The 18,647-nt window shown below is 38.7% G+C and overlaps 2 protein-coding genes across 2 annotated transcripts; both read right to left on the reverse strand.

Moving 5' to 3' along the window:
- On the reverse strand, positions 1-18,636 carry LOC137404294 (zinc finger CCHC domain-containing protein 10-like). The gene is made up of 5 exons (XM_068090480.1): positions 18,388-18,636; positions 10,942-10,994; positions 10,066-10,227; positions 8,860-8,919; positions 1-372 (listed from the first exon to the last, which is right to left on the reverse strand). The coding sequence occupies exons 2-5, from the start codon at positions 10,971-10,973 to the stop codon at positions 180-182; spliced, it is 447 nt and encodes a 148-aa protein (XP_067946581.1). The 5' UTR covers positions 10,974-10,994; positions 18,388-18,636; the 3' UTR covers positions 1-179.
- On the reverse strand, positions 13,647-14,072 carry LOC137405309 (uncharacterized). The gene has a single exon (XM_068091535.1). The coding sequence runs from the start codon at positions 14,070-14,072 to the stop codon at positions 13,647-13,649; it is 426 nt and encodes a 141-aa protein (XP_067947636.1).
- Positions 18,637-18,647: the final 11 nt, after the last annotated feature.

Consider the following 18,647-nt stretch of genomic DNA (forward strand, 5'->3'; position numbering starts at 1 on the left):
TCTGGGCTGGTACGTATATTGTAAATACTTCAGATATAGCACATTGTATACAGTATAAGGTAAATGTGATGAAATACATAAAAACTTTGTAGGTGGTAGCTATATAGAGAGAGCTTGTAACAACAAATATTATAGAATACAAAACAATAATATTGGAGTGTAAAAAGAAAGCCCATTGGCTAATCTTTTCTTTTTCTCTTCTTTTTTGGAGTTTCCTCCTCGCTTGAACTGCTGCTGTCAGAAGTAGAACTGCTACTGTCAGAGCTGCCAGTTCCAGAGTCACTGGACGAGCTTGAACTGCTGGCGCTGTCAGAATCACTCCCCGAGCTGTCGGAGGAGTCACTTGACGAGTCACTGCTGCCACTGCTCTCGCTACAGAATGCCAGCAACTCTATCACCTTAACATCATGGTCATTATCTTATTTGAGACTTGACTACTTGTGGGGAGAAACTAAACTTAGCTAGCTAAACTTAGTCAAACTTTATTGTCTATAAACCCATTATGCCTGCGAGATGATATAGCTCCTACACAAACCGTTCTAAAGGTCGCTAGCTAGAATCACTTGTATCCTTTACCATTAGATTTCTAGCTAAAACAAAGCTATGGAAATACATGGCTATATATTGTAGAAATTAGTTTTAAAACAAACTCGTCTCTTGTGGCCAGCAGCGCAGTCTCAGTAAATTTGAAGGGTTGATTGTGTGTGATGAGTTACTATAGATTTGAAAAAGAAATAAAAAGGAGTTTACTAACACTTGCTCTGCGTTCGTTATAAAAAATATCTCATCTTGGCATGGCTCTGTAACGAAGAAAAGTAAACAGGACATTTCAGAATTACTAGAAAAATCATTTAAATATACTTTAGCTGTTATGGGTTTTTATTGAAGTATTCAAAGAACTTCAAGTTATAATACAAAATAAGTCAAATGTGAAAAGCTCCAGAATAGAAATGAATTGTTTATTATATTGCTGGTTCTACAGCATGCCAGCTTTATGATATGGCAGACAAAGCTGCGTAGATATTAGATGATATTGATCAATCAGTTTCAACCATGCTGCCGCAGCTTCAACCATGCTGCCGCAGCTTCAACCATGCTGCCGCAGCTTCAACCATACTGCCGCAGCTTCAACCATGCTGCCGCAGCTTCAACCATGCTGCCGCAGCTTCAACCATGCTGCCGCAGCTTCAACCATGCTGCCGCAGCTTCAACCATGCTGCCGCAGCTTCAACCATGCTGCCGCAGCTTCAACCATGCTGCCGCAGCTTCAACCATGCTGCCGCAGCTCAGCAGACCAACTATAAAAAGGCTACAGCATATGAAAATGCAAGGCTAACAGTTTGAATAAAATATTTTCACTGATGTAGCTGAATTTTATGAGACTAAATTACAAACGAATTAAAAGCAAAAAACAGAGCGAATAAGCAACGATGACCTTTTGCTTGTGTTACCGTTAGAGAAGTGCTTTTTTAAAGAGAAGCGTGGAACAGATGGAACAGAGGCTAAAAGGTAATTGAAAGGTTATATGTCAGCAACAAGGAGATTATCTCTGTTTGCAGTGCAGCATCTTGTCATTCAAGTAAAATGGTCAAGTATCATCAGATCAAATGAGTGTGAGTTCACAAGATAGACTTTGTTGAGGGTAGCTTGTCTGATGTACCAAGTTATGACACACATGAAAGGTCAGAGCATCAAAATGTCTAGTAGGTGACAAGGGTTTTAGCAGCCTCTGAACCCGTATTACCCTTTTATTGAGTAAAGATATCAGTGCTGTGCAACAACCCTAGACAAAGTCTTAAAAGAAATGGACCAGATTTTGAAAGGTTGGGAAGTGGAGTGCTAGCAACTGACTGAAAACAAATATATAGAGGTTTGTTACCCACAAGCAAATACTCATATGCATCTTCAATATGCAAATAAAGGCTTTTCTTCAAGATTAATGGAAGTTTGTACAATAGGCAGTAATGCAAGGCGAAAAGAGGAGACTATTCCAAAACTCCTACAAAACTATCATTAATCAAAGCTTACATGTAGTTTATTTAGTAAAAACCAGTCACTGATAGTTGGTAAAACCTTGACCTGAACCATACTGCTATCAGGTAAGGGTCTAATTAACCCTTTCGCAGGTGAGTTTTTGAGTCTATTTCAGATCGTCCTGGGTGAATTAATTTTTCAAAAAAATGAAAATTTTGAAACTTTATTGAAATGATATTTTTTCCTACACTATGGTTGTATGATAGGTTTGTATCATATAACAAGGCATTGTACAAACAGTTTTACACCCTTTGTGCCTATATGAGCTATTTAAACTACCCTTACACATGTAAATTTTTAAAAAAATTGAAAAATTTGCTTGTTGTTGCGATAATGTTATATTGTTGAATAAAACATATTCTGTATTCATATTACAAATAAAGCATTTTACAAGTAGAACCACACTTGAACTACAATGGGACTGGTAAAATCATTGACATTGGGGCATTTGTCATTGCTAAGGTTCCTAATTACAGTCCAAACCCCATCATTACTGATTGCATCTCCTCCACCATCCCTTGGCCCAACAACAGAAGCATCATCATCACTAGACTCATCACTTATATCAAAGTCCATTAGATTGACATCAGAAAAAATTGAGTCATTGTCTGAGTCATCAACTATAGAATCTGCCACAACAAACTGGGCCCTTCGAGTTGATCTAGCAGGTAGTTGGGAAGATAAAGCCATGATTATAAAAATGTTTTTTGTGTTCTCAAAACATCAATGCTTGGATCTCACTAAGTAAAAAAAGCACAAAGAAAGGGCATCGACGACGATCGTAAAGCATAAAAATCATTTCGGGGGAAAAAGGCTTCGTATCTTACTGAGTAAAAAAACATATCGATATTGATAACAATCGCCCAAAACGAGTTGAAATGAAAAGATACATGTCTAAAATATAGTTATTCAAGTCCTCACAGGTGTTCTTTTACTTTAAAAAAGTATTTAATTTGATAGAAAAATGAACACAGATCAATAGCAAGTTTTTTTGTTCACATAAAAGCATGAAATTCGATTCGGGGAAAAGGGCTTAGTATCTTACTGAGTAAAAAAAAGCATTGAAGGACGTTTGATAACGATCGCCCCAAAATAAGTTGAAATGAAAAGATACATGTCTAAAATGTAGTTATTCAAGTCGTCACATGTGTTCTTTTACTTCATAACGTATTTAATTTAATAGAAAAATGAACACAGACCAGTAGTAAGTCTTAATACGTAGTGCGTACGATATCGACATTAATGTCGCACCACCCACTAGGATCGATATCGCAAAATGACATTAATGTCGCACCACCTGCAAAAGGGTTAAGCAAAAATGTATAAAGGAATAGAGTATAGACGGTACTTTAGGTAAAGGAATAGGGTATATACAGTACCTTAGATAAAGGAATAGAGTATATACGGTACCTTACGTAAAGGAATAGAGTATATGCAGTGCCTTAGGTAAAGGAATAGAGTATACGAGGGGTGATCATAAAGTTCCCGGAATCGTTTTCCTAGTCAAATATAAGACCATGTGCAGTTGTTTTGATTGTTCCATGTTGCTAAGCAGCACGGGATTTCCCCATAGCCAAAGTTTTACGCTTGTCAGAGCACCCGCAATGAAGTTATAGTAGGTAATGTCAAGGTCATTTTTTATCGTTCGTCGGATTTTTCGAAAATGAATGAAGTAGAAGAGCGACGCGTTTGTGTAAAATTTTGTGTAAAACTTGGAAAGTCCGGTGCTGAGACGCTCCAAATGTTACGGACAGCTTATGGAGACTCTGCCCTTAAGAAAACAGCCTGTTATGAATGGCACAAAAGATTTAGAGAGGGAAGAACAAGTACTAAAGATGATGACCGCATGGGCAGACCGGCAACTTCAAGGACCACAACTGCCACAGACCTTGTGAGGCAGCAGGTGATGGGAGATAGGCGATTGACTATACGGGAAATATCAGCAGAAAGTGGGCTTTCTTATGGTACATGTCATCTTATTCTCACTGAAGATTTAGGCATGAGAAGGATCTCTGCAAAGATGGTACCCAAACTGCTCACTGACGACCAAAAAGAAAAAAGAGTTAGCTGTTGTATCGAACTAAAAGATGCTTTAACACAAGATCCTGACTTTATTTCAAAAGTTGTGACTGGGGATGAAAGTTGGGTCTATGGTTATGACCCAGAGACCAAATCACAAAGTTCTCAATGGAAATCCCCTGGCTCTCCTAGGCCTAAAAAAGCTAGAATGTCTCGCTCAAATGTAAAAACGCTGCTGATAACATTTTTCGACATTAGAGGTGTGGTACACTCTGAATTTCTGCCACATGGTCAAACTGTGAATCAGCATGTGTACAAAGACATTCTGATAAGACTTAGAGACAGTATCAGAAGGAAACGTCGAGATTTGTGGCTCTCAGGTAACTGGTACCTACACCATGACAATGCTCCGGCTCACACCTCATTGATGGTACGTCAGTATTTGGCAAAAAATAAGGTGACTGTGCTTAACCATCCCCCTTATTCACCTGATTTAGCACCATGTGACTTCTACCTATTCCCCAAAGTCAAATTGACAATGAAAGGTGAAAGATTTGACGACATACCAACTATTCAAGAAAATGTGACGAGACAACTCCGAAGCCTTACGGAAAGTGATTTCCAGCATTGCATGGATCAGTGGAAACACAGATGGGACAAGTGCATAGCAAGCTCAGGCGATTACTTTGAAGGGGACAGTTTAAATTAAGTGATTACGATTAACGGTTTTTGTGTACTGAGACAATTCCTGGAACTTTACGATCGCCCCTCGTATTTGTTAGTAGTGGATAGCAGCTGAGGACTAAAATAGGCAGAATACCTCGAGTGTCTTTGTTTCATTGAAATTACTTTTCCATGCACTGTAGAACATTACTTCGATGTAACCATAGATATATATACGTATTTAATATAGGGTTTTCAACTACCCATAAGAGTAATTTAATAATGGCCATTATCATAAGGTGAAGACAGCCAAAGAGTTGGTGAAGACCAATTGAAGGCGTGCCACTCAAACAGCACAGCCAATTTTAAAAATAAGACCTTTGAGACAACTGAGATTTTTAATGAATACTCTAAAGTTGTTTTTCACAGAATGACTAGTGCCCCTCTGGACCATGTTGATCTTCCCGCAGACAAATGTCCAATAAGGATAACAAGCGATGGAGCACTAAAACTGCTGAAAGGCCTGAAAAGCAGAAAAACTTCCAACCCCTGATAAATTGAGGCAGAAGATCTTAATCTGGATCCAGAGGTTGCCAGTAAGATTTTGGCAAGCATATTCTAGTACTCGTTAGTCTTAGAGGGAGTTACTTCTAAAGAACTGTCTGTTTCATCGAGGGTTTCTCAGGGTTCTGCACTCGGTTCCTCCTTGTAATTAGTTTATATCAATGACATTTTAGCCATCCTCAGAGCATCCTTGATTAAGCTTCTTGTGGATGACAATTTACACCGTTGTCTTGACAATAGCCCTGCGGACTCGTGAAATTTCAAAAGGATTTATCTCTGCTCGATCAGTGAGCCGTTAATTGTAAAATGAATCATAATCCTGATAAATGCCAAATTGTCTGGTTTGCCAGAAAAGTCAGCGGCAATCGAAATGTCTCATATTACCTGAATGGCAAATCATTAACATTAGTAAACAATTTTAAATACTTGGGAACTTTCATTTCAAATGATTTGATTTGGGATATGTATATAACATCACAATAAAAGTCTAATAACGCCTAAAGTCAATAAGAGTAGTGAGCGATCGGGCCTGATGAAACATATTTTGTTTAATGCTCTGATGGGGTAAGGTGGGTGGGCATACCTCACTTTTTGTCAACCACTACTGGAATACACAAGTTAGGTATGGAGCCCCATTGAACACACCAAATAGAGTCACTGGGGGTGTTCAGAAAAAAGGCAGTTAGATTCATAGCAGGGATCAGGGTAGGCAGAGAATTACAGAGGTGACAATGTTTTTGGAAATCGATTTCTTGAAGTTGGGATGCAAAAATGGCCAAATGTCTCTGATGCTAAGGATTTGGCCAGATGACAGTCATGTTTCCTATATTGATAGACTAGAAAACTAGAACCTATTTGATCAATTAAAAACACTATTCATGATTATGAGACTACATTGGTTGCAGGTGGTGCTCTGTTGGCGGCGAGTGTAAACACCGGATTTTATCTCTTAGCTTTTTCTATCTGGAACATCACATAATTTGCGCGGTATACTTGTTGTATTATGGGATTTGTTAGGCTCAGGCTATATTGGTGTCTGAGCTCAAGGCAGTACAGGTGGTCTTGGTAATTACGGTGAGTGCATAAAGCTGGACAAAGCTAGTGGGTAAAGCTAGTAGATAAGCTAGTGTAAGGCAGTATAGGGGAGGATATAAGGAAGTGTAACGAAAGACCGAGGCTCTTCTTCATCTTCACATCAGTACATGTGAGTACATTGATTTATACAACATGGCGCAGTTGACAAAATTCTAATTTTTTTTCTTTGTGTGTTAACGTTAGCGATAATTTTTCTGGTTACGGGGTTAAGTTTAAACGGTTGATTAGACCCTTTCACGGGCGTGCAGGTGAGGTAACGTGAGGTAGGGTGGTGTTGTGAGGTGTTGTAGCGGTGTTGGTGAGGTGTAAATATTTATTACATATTCGGAGGTGGAAATTACACTAATTTCACATGAGTGGGGTAGAGTGAATTTGTGGCGAGAGAGATATCGTGTTGGGTAGAGATGGAGAGTGGGTTTCCGAAGCTGGTGTTTGGTGAGCACGGTGATGGGTCGTGGGAGAGATTTATAGAAGAGATGAATTTATGTATTGAGAGTGCTGTTGAGAGAAGAGGTTATGAAGGTGAAGGGGACAATAGACGCCCTATTATGAGAGGTAGGTTAGTGCCACTATTGAGAGCTATTGGGCACAGTGGTAAAGAGGTATTGAGGAGTGCAGGGTTTAACGTAGATGGCGTAAATTCTACTTATGAAGGGGCAGTGGAGGTTTTGCAGGATTATTATGGTAGACAAGAGAGTATGTTCGTAAAGGGGCATAAGTTCCTTACGGCTAGGCAGGCACTTGGAGAAAGTGATAGAGAATATTTACAACGGGTAGAGAGTTTGAGCAGATATGCGGAGGTGACTAACAATAATGATAGGGTAAGGTTTGCCCTTATAGTGGCGGTTAACGGGTTGAGAGATAGAGAAGTAAGCAGAGATTTAATGAAGAACGCCAATCTGACTTGGGAGTTGTTACATAAGGCATTGAGGGCTCGTGAGATGGCGAATCATTCAGACAGGTTCGTGAGAGCAGATAGTAGAGGTAGTGATTTAAAAAGTGAGGTTAAGAGAGAAGTAGCAAAGGTATCAGAGTTTGATAGTCGAGCGCAGTACAGGAGTAATGATAGAGATAGAAGTTATGTATCAGCAGGTAGATCTTTCCCTAGGGGTAGCCCTAGGAGTAGAGAGTATTATGGTAGTGAGGAGCATGATACTAGTAGATATGGGACAAGAGGCAGGGAGTATAACAAGGACAGTGGCAGTAGGAAGTATAGAGACAATAGCAGGGAAAGGTATGTCTCTAGACATGGAGAAAACAGTAGGGAAAGTAGAGATATAGTTTGCTATAATTGCAGAGGTAGTGGTCATGAGATGCGGAGTTGTCCCCACATTAAATGTTTTTCTTGTGGACGGCGAGGACATGTATCCCGTTATTGCAGGGATAAGGGAGGCGATGTAGGTTACGATAGACGAGGTCGAAGCAGGAGGTCAGGAGGTAGCCGTGATAGTAGCTATGAGCGATATGGCAGCAGGGATATTAGTAGGGAGAGGTACAGGGGCCGAGAAAGCCCCCGCGAGATGAGAGACAAGTCTAGTAGGTACAGGGACAAAAGTATGGATAGGTTTGAGGGGGAGAAGTATAAGGAGAGGCGCGAGACGAGCCGGTATGATGAAGGGTACCGGGATAATAGTAAGGGCAGAAGTGTTAGATTCTCTGGTTATGGAGATAAATATGGTGAAGATCAATGACTAGGCCAGGGAATTACTGTAGACTGGTACCTACAACATGACAATGCTCCGGCTCACACCTCATTGATGGTACGTCAGTATTTGGCAAAAAATAAGGTGACTGTGCTTAACCATCCCCCTTATTCACCTGATTTAGCACCATGTGACTTCTACCTATTCTCCAAAGTCAAATTGACAATGAAAGGTGAAAGATTTGACGACATACCAACTATTCAAGAAAATGTGACGAGACAACTCCGAAGCCTTACGGAAAGTGATTTCCAGCATTGTATGGATCAGTGGAAACACAGATGGGACAAGTGCATAGCAAGCTCAGGCGATTACTTTGAAGGGGACAGTTTAAATTAAGTGATTACGATTAACGGATTTTGTGTACTGAGACAATTCCTGAAACTTTACGATCGCCCCTCGTATACGGTACCTTACGTAAAGGAATAGAGTATATACGGTACCATAGATAAAGGAATAGAGTATATATGGTACCTCAGGTAAAGGAATAGAGTATATATGGTACCTTAGATAAAGGAATAGAGTATATACGGTACCTTAGATAAAGGAATGGAGTATATACAGTACCAAAGATAAAGGAATAGAGTATATACGGTACCTTAGGTAAAGGAATAGAGTATATACAGTACCATAGATAAAGGAATAGAGTATATACGGTACCTCAGGTAAAGGAATAAAGAATATACGGTACCTCAGGTAAAGGAATAGAGTATATACAGTACCTTAGGTAAAGGAATAGAGTATATACGGTACCTTAGGTAAAGGAATAGAGTATATACAGTACCTTGAATCTTTTTTAAGTTTGCCTGCCACAGTCCGTTTTGATGCACGTTGTGCAGCCTTCCTGTAATGTGAAGGTGTAGCAGTTAGGGCAGCTTATGAAGCGATAGAGTTACACAACTACATGTAGAAGAGTACCGGTATACTGTATTTATAATACTGCAATGAGCAGAGGTCTGCCCGAGCCGAGTTATTTATAATACTGAGGATTATAAATAACTGTATATTCGCGGCTTAGCTGTATCTAGGTTCTGCTTTATCAAAGCTTGGCCGTATCGAGGCTCGGTCGCATCGCGGGTGTTTGCTGACCTTCGTTTGTATATGAACAGCCTATGATATGTTGTCGGTCTCATTTCTAAGGCATGAATGGGAACGCACAGCCTTTTGATGAGAAGTCACCTAGAGATGATAAAAATAGAATCTCTAACCAGAAAAGCTCGAGACCACTTTTCAACTATTAAATGAAATGTGACCATCCCTTTACCTCCATCTACAGAAAATCACCAATTGGTGCTTTCCATCATTTTGTTATCCTGACACTGATTGGCTCAAGAACTTTTAGTATTAACTTTGTCTCTTTGACTCTTGTTCCAGCCGTGCTTTGCCATACAGCGCTTGTTAATCTCTCACTAATTTCAATACTGTATATACAATGTACTAGTACAATGTACTAGTACAATGTACTAGTACAATGTACTAAACGAGTGCCCGCCACGTGTCAAAGGACATGTACTTATATGAATAGTAATTGAGAGAATTTCGAAAGCAGTTCCTAAGTGCTTTAGTTGTGGCTCATATAACAAAAGAATCTACAACTAGTTTACATGAAGAAATTCTCATTTTCTGGGTAGGTCTAGAACATAAACCCTGTGAAGTAGGAAGGATAACTGTAATAGAGAATACTATAAACATACAGGCTAAATTCATGGAAGTAGTTTCCACAAACCTGTGATGCTATAACCCACCTCACAGTCTAGAGATGATTGAAAAGACATTTGTGATAACATAAAACAAATGATATTGTAATCATTCACTAGAATTGACCTTCGATACTTTTTGCTAATAAGCCTCAGTTTTGCAGAAAATAGGTACACACAAAATAAACTGACATGAATTCTCCTATAAGTTATTAACTAAAGTGCTATTAGCCTTCGAGATAGCCTAAGTTCACCAGAGAGCAACACAAATAATGTATTATTATTAAAGTTACTTGGCTGAAACAACTTTCTCCAACTGACGCCGTTTCAGGTCTTTTTTCATCTCTTTGGTTCTGGAGGGCCGATAAAGGTACTTCCTCTCATTGGTGCACTCATACGTCCAATGGCCTTTTTCCTGGCACTTTTGACACTGAACCGTTGCACTCGTCTTCAGACTACACAAAAAAGTTGGGATAAAAGTTGTTCTCTCACAGAATCGCATCATCTCCCCATTTCGCAATCAATCAAACAATATGCCTTCTGAAACAGGCATGTTTTATGGCGATTTAAATTCTAGCGATAAAAAGGAACAAAAAGCAACAAACAGCTTGCCTTTTCCCAAGCTTATGTCTTATATATAGTAACCTAGCAGTCTAGTGTACTGTGAGAGATTGTCAGGTGTGCCGATAAAGCGCACAGAGTAAGTATCTATTATTTTATCTTTTATTCTATTATATCTATTATTTTATCTTTTATTTTATTATTATATCTTTTATTTTATTATTATATCTACACTATTAGTAACAATTATTTTGAAACTTTGAAAGGTGGTCATTTAGCGCTGCCGTTGCAATGTTGAGCTACTAAACTGAATATCACCGAGTTCGAGTCCTGTTCGAACAATCTTTTATCCTAACCTCTAACACTGGACAGACAACTCTTATTATAGTAACGATGTATCAATAATCTGGTACCTCTGTTCCGCCAAATTTTGGAAGGATCCATTCAGAAATTTTGCTTATTCAGAGTCATGTGTGATCTAATGATATGAAATAAGTTGAGCTCACAGCTCTGTACGCTAGTCAAATTGTGACACCTGTGCGTTACGAACAACAAACAAGACTCATAATGGAAGGCTGCATATTAAAGACAAGTAGAGACTGACTTACCTCGATACGAGAAGCTTCGGAGGCATCGCCATTTTTGTATGCAACTAGGAAGCCTGCAAACATTTCACAGTTTGACATGATCAATGTATTACAAAATTAACACTGAATAGATTTTAGCTGCAAAAATATTTTTAAAACAAAATCTGCAATAATGAGATGCAAGTTTAGAGTGAAGAGATGGCCACACAGCAACAGAAACAGTATGTCAGCACTCAGCGGAACTCATATTTGACTTGTTTAAACGAAAGAGAATTCTCAACGAACAAACGAGAAATAGATTGAAAAAGGCATTCATCAAAATAAATCATCTTGCTATACCCGCAAAAGGAGTGAGATGTGTTAACAATCAGAGCATGTTTTATTTATTTATCTCATTCCGTTTATTCATCTCCTTTTTATTTATGGATGACTACATTTTAATGAATATGCAATGTGAATAAACCAGCAGAGGAGAAATGAAGTGGCATATTCAATTACTACTTGTGTATTGTCCCATCAAACTGGAGTATGAATTTGTTCAGTTTCAAGGTTGTGATTTGAACAACTTTGGATGGTTATGTGTGTCCATCTATGACAAGATGTTATTGTCTTTATTATAGATCAAGATGAAATTCTGTAAGAATGAAGAATAAGTTTTTATGACAATTCATTTCAAGAAGCAATTATGAGATCTGTTATTACTGAGGGACTGTTATTACTGAGGGACTGTTATTACTGAGGGACTGTTATTACTGAGGGACTGTTATTACTGAGGGACTGTTATTACTGAGGGACTGTTATTACTGAGGGACTGTTATTACTGAAGGACTGTTATTACTGAGGGACTGTTATTACTGAGGGACTGTTATTACTGAGGGACTGTTATTACGGAGGGACTGTTATTACTGAGGGACTGTTATTACTGAGGGACTGTTATTACTGAAGGACTGTTATTACTGAGGGACTGTTATTAAAACGAGAGACTCTGGTACATGATTTAGTTTAAAGTTAAAGACTGATTAAAGTTTGATTTTTAGAACAGTTTTTTAAACTTCAGACTTTCTACAAAACAAAAGACTTTCTATTTAATATAGTATCGATTTAACTATACCTGACTCAAAAATAAAAGAAGCATACTTTTTGGAACACTTAGAAAAAAGTCGTATTATTTTCAAACAAATAGCATAAGTTAATGCTGTTTTCAAAATACACTTAGCACAACACTTTACATGTATATAAACTACTGTCAAATGTGAAAAAAATTGAAGTTAATATAAATTTGGCAACACCCTGATGCATTCTAACGCTAGATTTTTGTTGAAGCCTTGTCCATTTCGAAGAATAATTCTTCAATGAACTACCTCAAGTTTGTGCAGCATTATCTGTGCCTAATGAATGCAGCTCATTGATCGGAATAAAAAATGGCAGGGGATACATGAGGCTACTTTGTAGCGCAATGGTTCATCATCAGTTGAAAATCTTATGCGCCAGGTTTACGCCAAATAGTTTTCAAGTTTCAGCTCGGCAAAAACAACAACTAAGCTTATAATTCGTCTCGTTTCAAACCTAATCTAATTGTTGGTTTTCCATCAGAGACTGTCAGAAGGGATAAGGGGACACCTATATAACTTGTTGGAAAAACAAAAATTTTTTCTTTTGCTCTCTTTTTTGCATAACAGACATTACACCTCAGTTTTGCTGTGAGAGCATATATAAAAGGGCTTAATGCAATTATTTTATAATTGTCGAAAAAAGTGTGTTTTAAAATGCTGAGCTTCTTAATGCTGGTAAATGGAGACATTTATTGTGTCTTGTATTATAAGAATGATCAGCTTCATCGGTATCAGATGGAATCAAGCCGGATTGCTCTACTCTCATGAAAAAGTTAAGACTAATTAATTTTTCCTTTCCTGTAGCGAATCAATACCTGGATCTGATCTTTTGAGAAGCTAACGATCCTTTTGATATTAAAGATAAATATGAGTCTGTTGATGTAGCCATGAATCAATGGTAGGTCACTGACTGGCAACTGGCAACAGAGTGTGGAATTGCTGGTGAATGACTAATACTTTCTATTTAGAAAGAGCCCACCTGATAAATTTGTCATGGTTCTTAACTATATTTTGAGAACATAAAACGTGAAACGGAATATATGAATAAACGAGATCGTTGTGACATAATACGAGAGAAAAGATTATTGACCAATCAGATCACAACATGAAATAAACAATTAGTTGATTAGTGTTCACTGAGACATAATGCATTGTTTCTCAACACACCCCCGCAAAGTTTATGCCGATGTTTTGTGTCAAATGCTGGTGTTGTACCTTCCCCAATGGCTTCGTCAGGATGTCCGCTAGGTTATCGCTACTTGGTATGCACTGATATTCAGCTTCGTCACACTCATGGATGAAATGATATCGTACATCTATATGCTTTGTGCGGTTCATCTGACCTGGACATTTTGTTGTGAGTGCTATAGCACATTGATTGTCACAGTAAATGTGTGTTTTTGGTGGTTGAACAATAGAATGTCCTTGTGATACGCAAAATTCACGTAGATAAATCATCTTCTTCACAGCTTCAGCAAAAGCAATGTATTTAGCCTCACACGATGATAGTGCGATAGTCGGTTGTTTCCTGGTTCTCCAACTAATATGAGCACTGCCGAGTGTGAACATATATCCAGAGGTCGATCTTCGGGACTCGTTGTCTCCGGCCCAATCTTAGTCACAATAGCCAGTTAAATTTCCGCGACTTTGTGTAAACGTCAGCTTGTAGTGTTTGGTTACTTGGATATATCGAAACCAGCGTTTCAGTGCCTCGAGTTGAGGTTTCCCAGGGTTGTTCAGATATTGAGATAACTTGGAAACTGTCCAACAGATATCTGGTCGAGTGGCCGTCATGAGGTATAAAAGACCGCCTATGGCTTCTCTATAGGGATAATTCTTCGTGTCGTCAGTTTCTGTGTTATTGTTAGATAGTAGCTGGATTCCCTTCCCAGCGGGTGTTGCTGCCGGTTTGCAGTTTTCCATTTTGAACTTGCGCAAGATCTTGGTTGTGTACCTCTCTTGGCTCATGTGGTAATGTCCTTTCTCACCAAATGAAAAGTCAATGCCAAGGAACCCTTCGAGTCTCCCTCTGTCATCCATGTGAAATCTCTTGTTCAGAAGCTTCTTTGTATAGTCAATCTTTGTTGGTTTGTTGCTCGCAATGATGATGCCGTCGACTCAGAACAGGATCAGAATTTGGTCTCTGAGATCAGCTTTTGTATAGATACATGAGTCACTTAAGTTTGAAGTGAATCCATTTGATGTCAGGAATTCTGTCAGTCTGATACCAGCTATGCCCACTTTGTTTCAGGCCGTAGATAGATTTTTTTCAGATGACAGCTGAGTTTTGTGCCATCTTGTGTTTTTTCCTCATAGCTTCGTGGTTGTTCAAGATAAATCTCGTTGTCTATGGGTGCATTCAGATATGACCCTTAACATCCATTTGATGGAGTTCCAGACTTTCATTAGTAGTCTTTTGCAGTAAGGTCCGAATTGATGCTTCTTGTGGTAGGTGAGAAAGTTTCTTCATAGTCTATTTCCCGAGTCTGGGAATAGCCTTTGGCCACATATCTGGCCTTATACTTCACTTGACCAGGGGCTTCACCTTGCTTCAGGGCATTAACCCAACATGCTTCGGTTTCATTTCTGTTGGCAGGTAAGGTTTTGACTTCCTAGGTTTCGTTTTCTTTCAGTGTTTACTCCAATGTCCATTGCTTCCTGCCATTTGTCTCTTTCATTAGATGTTATGACTTCTTCATAAGTGTGGAGGACATTGTATATCACCCTGTACGCATAATCAACATCGACTGTTTTGTGAACATAGTCAGATAAATATTTTGGTTCATTTCTTTGTCTGTTGGGATGCGTTTTGGTATTTGTAAGGTTTTCAGTAGGCTCTTATATCGTATTATAAGTATGTATACTACAATATAACAATACTGTAGTATTGTAGTATGGCAATACCCTTTGGTGTGTCATTTCTGCTCTTGTTAGTTTGTTTTGTAGCAGGTTCTTGTGGTATGACATCGCTTCTCGGTGTGTCATTTCTGCTTTTTATTTTTTTCCGTCAGCAGGTCCTTATGGCAAGACATCCCCTATCGGTGTGCCATTTCTGCTAAAATTTGTTTTTTCTTCAGGTTCTTGCGATATGAAAATAATTAGTGTCATTTCCACTGATATTTGTTGGTTCTTCAATTAAATCGTCATCCATATCCGAGGCTCCAGTTTTATGGATCTGAAGATTTTTTGAGGTTATGATTGTGTTTCTCTCTATCAACACTATGTAACTCTGACTTCTTGTGTGTATACCTAAGTAGGTACCAGGTTGGCCTCGGTCCTGTAACTTTGTTTTGTGACCCTCTGAGTAGTAGGTGAATGATGAGCCAAATAGATGAAGCTTCCTCATGTCTGGTTTGATACCTGTCATCCGTTGAAAAGCAGTTGACCCGGTTCGTCTCTGATAACTTCTGTTGCGGATGTATTGGGCATGACGAAGTGCGTAGGGCCACAAATTCTTAGGAAGGTTTGCATCTTTAATCATCGCTCTTGAGCTTTCCATGAGTGTTCGCGAGGATCTTTCAACTTTACTATTCTGGTAAGATGAGTATGGGACTGTGGTAGTGTGTTTGATTCCATGTCCTCTCATTATGACTGTGCAAGATGCACCAATGTATTCTCCTCTTCCATTTGAATGGAGCGCTTGGATTTTTCCAACTGCTGCAACATCTGTGATGAACAGCTTCAGGGCTGTTGTGGCATCATCTTTGTGACGAAGTGGGTATGTGTGTACCGTGCTTGAGAATTCATCTATGAAGTTGATAGCAAATGTGTGGTCTTTCTTAGATGTCAGAGATATCAGTCCACAAAGATCTGAATGTACTCTTTGGAGGGGCTTTGTAGCAAGGATCTGTTGTTCATCTTGTTTGTGCGGTTGTTTGGATAGCTTTGTTTTTAGGTAAGTGATGCAGGTCTTACGATACTTTGTTTGACCAGAAGCTCTCATGCCATCGGCCACCTCCTGTAGTTTGATTATGTCTTCACGATTGACATGTCTCAAAGTTTTATGCCATTCATCAAGTGACTTCGTTACATAGGCAGAACTCTGTTTCTCACTGTTGTTTGTTTGTAGGAAGAACAGTCTACATTTGCTTATGATGGGGAACTCTGTGATTCTTGTAACTAGGATGTTTCTTTCTGGTGAGAATGAGATTTTGGCTTCGCATGCAGTGGCTGCGCGTACTGAGAATAAGCTTTGAGAAAAGCTAGAGGCGTAGAGTGCATCTTTGAGGAACATGGTTCTCCCCTGATTCTGCTTGTCTATGATTGTGTATTTGGTGGTCCCACGAGCCTTGATGATCTCATTTGATGAGTGACCATCAACCATTTCAATAAAATGCTTTGTTGGCTGGACAGAGTGGTCAAAGTCAATGAAAGCTTCTTTGGTGTTTATTACATGGCTTGTTGCGCAACAGTAGACCATGAGTTTGAATGATTCAGAATCCTGGGATGAAGGGTTTGTGGTGTTGAATGTACCTGTTTTGAATGCAAATGAGTCATCATCATCATGTGTTGTGTTGGCAGTATTTGACATAACAGTTCTCTTTTCTGTGGCAAACTATCTCCACATGTCCTTTTAGGTGACAATGGCCACATTTCAGTTTATTTCTGGAGTAGCATTGAGATGCGTTATGATTTTTTCTTCCACATGCCTGACAAACTTGGCTTGAAATATTGTGGAATTTTGTTGGTTTCTGGTTAGAGAATGTTCCGGAAGGATTTTGGTTCCTTGTTCGCCTTTGTGTGCTAACAGTCATAGCAGTTGCGAGTTGGCTTCTTTGGTGTCAATTAAAGTTTGTGAGTTTGGCTTTGATTTCAGCGAAAGTGAGTTTTATCAAGTTGCGTATGTACAACAATGAATGATTGATAAGAAGGGAGGCCTTTCAAAATCATGGCTTTTATCAGATTGTCACTGATTGTTTTATTAGCTGATTTCAAACCAGTTGCATAATTTTCAGCACGAATTAGATATCCTGTAATGTCTTCAGCTTCATTAATCTCGATGGTAGTGAGTTGTTCATACAGTGTAAATACTCTTGGTTTTTCAATGGATATGTAGTGATTACGAAGGATTTGTAATGCCTTACGTCCGTCATTACTAGCATCTCACATGATAAGTTGTAAAGAGCCTTCATCTATGTATTGAACTAACTCAGCGTAGGCTCGTTTACTGTGCTTATTAAAATCTGTATGATAATCAACATCTTCTTTTGGCAAAGTTGACTGATGAACAAGTTCATTTTGAGTGTATAAGTGAGCAAGGAATCTGGTTTCCCAAATGTCCTAGCAATTCATGTCACCATTGAAATGCAGTTTCTGCAGTAGTTCATTTTCACTGGCCCTGGGCCCATAACCTGTTGATGTAGCCATGAATCAATGGTAGGTCACTGAATGGCAGCAGAATGTGGAATTGCTGGTAAATGACTAATATTCTCTATTTGGAAAGAACCTGTTACATGTTGTAGCTGTATGTCCACGTGCGTAGTCACAGACTTTACGGTATTGCTTTTACCGATGCTACGCACGTGCTGTTGTTTTGCCTTTTGGCCACACCCAATATAAATATAAGTCACACAGGCGCCGCTTTTGGTTTCCTGCTTGGTGACAAAACATGGCCCCCAAAATACTGTCCGAAGGGTAATGTTCAAAATTCTGTTGGTCAGCCTTTAGCTAGTAAGCAGCCATAAACCCAAACAAGTTATAGAGCCCACCCGATAAATTCGTCATGGTTCTTGACTTTATTTTGAGAACATAAAACGTGAAACGGAATATATGAATACACGAGGTTGTTGTGAAATAATTTGAGAGAAAAGATAATTGATTAATCAGATCGTAATATGAAATAAACAATTAGTCGATTAATATTCACTGAGGCATATTGCATTGTTTCTCAACAGAGTCTTATTTTGGACTTTTTCTAATTTTTCATATCTTTTTTAAGAGTAGGACCCTATGTTTGACACCCATATTTTAACCCAGATCTCACTAGGGTCTCGTAAACAACAAGCTTAGTTTTAGTACCTGCTATTTTTAATTGTACTAATAATTAGTTCAAAGGCTAGATGAATAATTTTGTAATAATTACACTCAAACAAGCCAGCAATAAGTGATACTCATTTATGTATTTAAAATCCTGTTGAAAAAAATAAGCGAGCATATATAAGGCATAGGTTGCACGCGTTTTAGGCAGAAATTCGACTCCATTGACTGAAGCACCCTGAATTATTGTTTGTCGAAGCAGAACTCATTTAAAAATGAGTTATGATCTAAAAAATTTTAAAAATATTTCAGTAAGTAAAACACACAAACAATTTAGTTCAATCTCAACGATATAATTAGGCGTTTCAAATGTACATACCCAAAATGTACAAGATTTAGCTTCTGCAGAAGAATCATTTGAGGGACGATGAGACGTTGTCGAGTCACGAACACTTCGTTAGTGGACTCCAGCCATATATATTCGTCCTGGATCTTCCTTCAAGATTAAACTTATGGCAGTACACAAATAGCACTTTGAAATAAGTACAATCGAAGCCGACTATGTTATATAATTAGCTAATCTAATTTTATGTGCTTGAAGATTTCTAACAGGATTCAATGTAACGTGGACTCCGGTCG

Source organism: Watersipora subatra, chromosome 9 (assembly GCF_963576615.1).
Source record: "Watersipora subatra chromosome 9, tzWatSuba1.1, whole genome shotgun sequence".
NCBI lineage: Eukaryota > Metazoa > Bryozoa > Gymnolaemata > Cheilostomatida > Watersiporidae > Watersipora > Watersipora subatra.